At 46.1% G+C, this 5,000-nt stretch overlaps 1 protein-coding gene across 1 annotated transcript in view; it reads right to left on the reverse strand.

The window, feature by feature from the left end:
* acss2l (acyl-CoA synthetase short chain family member 2 like) overlaps positions 1 to 5,000 on the reverse strand; it is a 47,000-nt gene that overhangs the window by 4,069 nt on the left and 37,931 nt on the right. The window contains exons 9-12 of the mRNA XM_063219762.1: positions 4,447 to 4,617; positions 3,821 to 3,954; positions 2,190 to 2,322; positions 1,982 to 2,038 (exon numbers count right to left, since the gene is read on the reverse strand). Of these exons, the coding sequence (XP_063075832.1) occupies positions 1,982 to 2,038; positions 2,190 to 2,322; positions 3,821 to 3,954; positions 4,447 to 4,617 (495 nt within the window). The remainder of the gene's footprint in view (positions 1 to 1,981; positions 2,039 to 2,189; positions 2,323 to 3,820; positions 3,955 to 4,446; positions 4,618 to 5,000) is intronic.

Below are 5,000 nucleotides of genomic sequence, written 5' to 3' on the forward strand. Positions count from 1 at the left end.
TGCGCAGACACGCACGCACGCACACACGCACGCACGCACGCACGCACGCACGCACACAGGCGCACACACGCATGCACGCACGCACACGCACACGCACACGCACACGCACACGCACACGCACACGCACACGCACACACACACACACACACACACACACACACACGTGCAGGATTAGAAGAACACATGTATGCATGTATAATCATTGGTATTGCATATGGCATCAGGCATAATGTAACTATCAGACTACAGGGCTTGAAAGTGTCGTCACATCCTTCGATTTCATGGGACCTCACAGCGTTTTTCGCGAACAATTTTAGCCTGTAATCCAATGGCGGTAGGCCTATTAAAATGATATTTTCATCCCCTTTGAACTGTGCCACGGGCTTCAAATATGTTGTTTCTAATATTTTTATATAATTTTTCGTACCAAATACCAAACGGCGGAACTAAGGGGGCGGGACTTTCAAGCCCTATATAGTCACTTCTCTTTCTAGTAGGAGTACTATTAGTTTATAACGTTCCCTTCACAGCTTATTATATATACATTAAGCAGAACTGAAGAAATGGAAAGAAGAGAGGAATATGCTCAAGCTCCAAGAATTGTTATTGGAATATAATAGAATTCCAATTTCAATAGAATAGAATAGAATAGAACTTAACCCTGTGAAACCTGAACCATGAAAGCAATGAGAGAAAATTCTAGTTTTTTTGGAATTTGATTCAATATTGGTCCCTTATAAGAAATGTAAAAAAAAAAATCAAAATTTTGTTAAGGTCACTGAGATATTTAATGCATCATATATGATGCATCAGGCTTTTAATGAATGAAAATTCCAATTTCATGACCATTGAAAAATGACTTTTAATGCATTTACAACTTTTTTTTTATTTAAAAAAGTTGTCAGACAATTTAATTTGAGGATTATCTTTAAATATTTAGTGAGATCCTGCCATTTTTTTAAGCCTATCCTTGTTTTAGCAGGACCATATTTTACATTTCCCACAGCCTGGTTAGGTAATTTTTTAAAATCTATGTAAAAACATAGCTGATCGAATGCTCAACAACCTATTTATGAGTGTAATATAGATCATTATTCATTTTTGATGTGTAATTTGAATATATGGGTCCATTACTACAATTGGACCATTTCTCCATTCACTTCAATGCATTTTTTACGAGATCATAATTTCAACATTTTGCATTACATTTTCAAAATTGCAAGTAAAACGTGTTTCTTAAGGCAATATCTTTGTCTTGAAGTAAAACAACTTGTGTGTTTTGTTAAACGATCGTCGTGGTATGCTTTGTAAGTTTCCCTATGGAGCAAATGCATTGATGGCTGACTTCCTGCCACCGCCGGATGGTGCTTATATGTCTCATCAGTTTTAGCACGATCTCTCTGCAACACGGTGTAAAAATATAAACTCTTCCTTGCTGAATTACACAAAGCAAGTGTTCAAATTAAAGGATGTAGAGTTATATTTCGGAAATTTGTACACAAACCTTATGCAATTTGACGAAATCTCAGCGTCGGTCAGGGAAACCGCTTCTACCCCATTTTCCTGTTTTTCGCCGAGCTGTGGTCAACTTGTTGTCGACCGCTGCTCTCTTGTGGCGGTTTCCGCGTACTGCAGGACGTTTGGAAATGACACGCAGGATGTTTTTCAGATCGATTTTTTTTTGTGTCAGCGTGGAGAGGGCTTTGAATTTGATGAGACATATATGATGCATCCGGCGCGATAGGGTTAATGGCGTATGCATTGAGTGTGAGTGGGCAGAACATAAGCAGAACATAGTTGAGTATGTGTGTGGGGTGAGTGTGGTGTGTGTGTCTTACTGCCAAGCAGATGTGTGCATTTGTGTATGCGTGTGTTATGTGTGATGGTGTATGTGTGCATGTGTACTTGTGTGGTGTGAGTGTGTAATGGTGTGAATGTGTAATGGTGTGTGTGTGTAATGGTGTGTGTGTGTGCGTCTTACTGCGGATCCAGGTTTCAGTGGGATGGCCCCGGGCAGCGGCGTCAGAACATGGCCCCCCTACAGGCACAACATAATAACAATATAACAACAGGTTACTCCTTACAGTGTACACCATAACAACACAGGTTACTCCTTAAAGTGTGTATGTGTGTGTGTACACACTACTACACAACATACTAATGTGTATAAGTGTATTCATTCCCCCCACCGTCTCTGTCTGCCAGAAGGTGTCTACTATGGGGCATCGTGATTGGCCGACCACCTCGTAGTACCACTGCCAGGCCTCAGGGTTGATGGGCTCCCCGACGGTGCCCAGCACACGCAGGCTGGACAGGTCGTACCTGCACACAGAGGTCAAAGGGCAAGGGTCACCAGGTCACCATGGTTACAGTGCTACAGGCTCATACAGCAAAGTCAGTTCAGTTCAATTTTAACCTTCAAAGCTGAATAAAAGGTCACCTGGTTATATATTGCCAGGGTAAGTCTGTGCATAGTCTGTACACGCTTACACTTTTCACCTAATGGGCTGCTTTGGCCTAGTGGTTAAGTTCTTTAGGGATTTATATCAGAAGGTTACAGGTTCGAATTCCTTCCACTCCCTACCTCACTTCATAAATGGTAAATGGACTGCCTTTATATAGTGCCTTTCCTGTTCTTCGAGTACTCAAAGCGCTTTACATTGTATGCTTCACATTCACACTCTCATTCACACACCGGTGGCAGTGGCTGCCATGCATGGTACCACCCTGCCACCAGTAACAACTTGGGGTTAAGTATCTTGCTCAAGGACAATGGATCAGGCAGAGCGGGGCTCGAACCTGCACCCTTCTGGTTGCCGAATAGTTCCCCTATCATCTGAGCCTCTCACCGCTCCATGGCTGAAGAGTCCTTGAGCAAGGCCCCTAAGCGCACACTGCTCCAGGGACTGTAACCAATACCCTGTACCAAGGCCCCTAACCCCATGGCTGACGTGCCGATGAGCAAGGCACCTAACCTCACACTGCTCCAGGGGCTGTAACCAATACCCTGTACCAAGGCACCTAACCCCATGGCTGACGTGCCCTTGAGCAAGGCCCCAAACCCCACACTGCTCCAGGGGCTGTAACCAATACCCTGTACCAAGGCACCTAACCCCATGGCTGACGTGCCGATGAGCAAGGCACCTAACCTCACACTGCTCCAAGGACTGGAACCAATGCCCTCTAAATAACTGTGAGTCGCTTTGGATAAAAGCGTCAACTAAGTGTAATGAAATGCAATGTAATGAATGTGTGAGACTGCATTTTCACCCCATAGTTTACAACAATATTGTTGTAACACACACACTTATTTATTGGGACTTGCTGACCAAGGCAAGCTCAAAAAGAGGCAGTTTTACAGCCAAATGTAGTTCACAGCTGCAGTTGCCTTCTTTAGTCAGCAGATGGCAGCATACAACAATGCAGGCTGTTTCCAGACTGGCAGGGGTGGGGATGTCTCGAGGGCCATTTACGATCCTTGAGGACGTTTTATCCGGCCACCAATACAATTGTAATGTTATGCAGCTTCACATGAAATGTTTTGTGAAGGAATCTTCACTTGCAATACAATTTACACTTTACATTTCAGGCAGTTATTTGTGTGTGTGTGTGTGCTCGCGCACGCCCGTCTGTGTGTGTGTGTGTGTGTGTGTGTGTGTGTGTGTGTGTGTGTGTGTGTGTGTGTGTGTGTGTGTGTGTGTGTGTGTGTGTGCATATGTGTGTATGTGTGTGAGAGTGTGCGTGCGTGCGTGCCTGCGTGTGTGTGCGTGCGTGTGTGTGTGTGCGTGCGTGTGAGTGTGTGTGTGTGTGTGTGTCGTACTTGAGTAGGGGTTCCGTGCCGTACTTCATGAGTAGTCTGATGGCGGTGGGCGCCGTGTAGAACTTGGAGACCCGATACTTCTCAATCACCTCCCAGAACCGACCCACATGGGGGAACACTGGGACGCCCTCAAACTGGACACACACACACACACACACACACACACACACACACACACACACACACACACACACACACACACACACACACATTAGCAATCACCTCACACACATACACACACACACACACGCACATTAGCACACACACACACACACACACACACACACACACACACACACACACACACACACACACACACACACACACACACACACACACACACACACACACACACACACACACAGGGTGCGATTTGTAGGGGGGGATGGGGGGATTGTCACCCTTCTGGTCTTGATATCGCCACTTTTTCTACATGATTTTATCACAGTTCAATGTAATTGCTTAAAATCTGAAACCCATCCCCCCTTCTGGTTTTCCGACAAATCGCACCCTGCACACACACACATTAGCACAAACACACATATTAGCACACACACACACCCACACACACACGCACACACACACACACACACACACACTCACACACACACTTGCTGTGTCCTCACCAGTACGCTGGTGGCCCCGTTGGCCAGGGGTCCGTATGTGATGTAGGAGTGGCCGGTGATCCAGCCGATGTCCGCCGTGCACCAGTACACGTCCTCGAAGTGGTGGTCAAACACGAACTTAAAGGTCAGCGCAGCGTACAGCATGTAGCCTGCCACCGTGTGCAGCACCCCCTAGAGGACAACACAGGTACTTAAAGGTCAGAGCAGCTGAGCGTACAGCATGTAGCCTGCCACAGTGTGCAGCACCCCCTAGAGGACAACACAGGTACTTAAAGGTCAGAGCAGCTGAGCGTACAGCATGTAGCCTGCCACAGTGTGCAGCACCCCCTAGAGGACAACACAGGTACTTAAAGGTCAGCACAGCGTACAGCATGTAGCCTGCCACAGTGTGCAGCACCCCCTAGTGGTCAAACACGAACTTAAAGGTCAGAGCAGCGTACAACATCAGAGAATCTCTAACAAGGAGATGGGTCAGTCTCATTGGCTCCCATTGCAGCCAGTTAGCTTTGCATGCATACTGCAGTAACTATGGAGTGTCCACTAGTTGGCGAGCG

This window comes from Engraulis encrasicolus, chromosome 16 (assembly GCF_034702125.1).
Source record: "Engraulis encrasicolus isolate BLACKSEA-1 chromosome 16, IST_EnEncr_1.0, whole genome shotgun sequence".
NCBI classification, from domain to species: domain Eukaryota; kingdom Metazoa; phylum Chordata; class Actinopteri; order Clupeiformes; family Engraulidae; genus Engraulis; species Engraulis encrasicolus.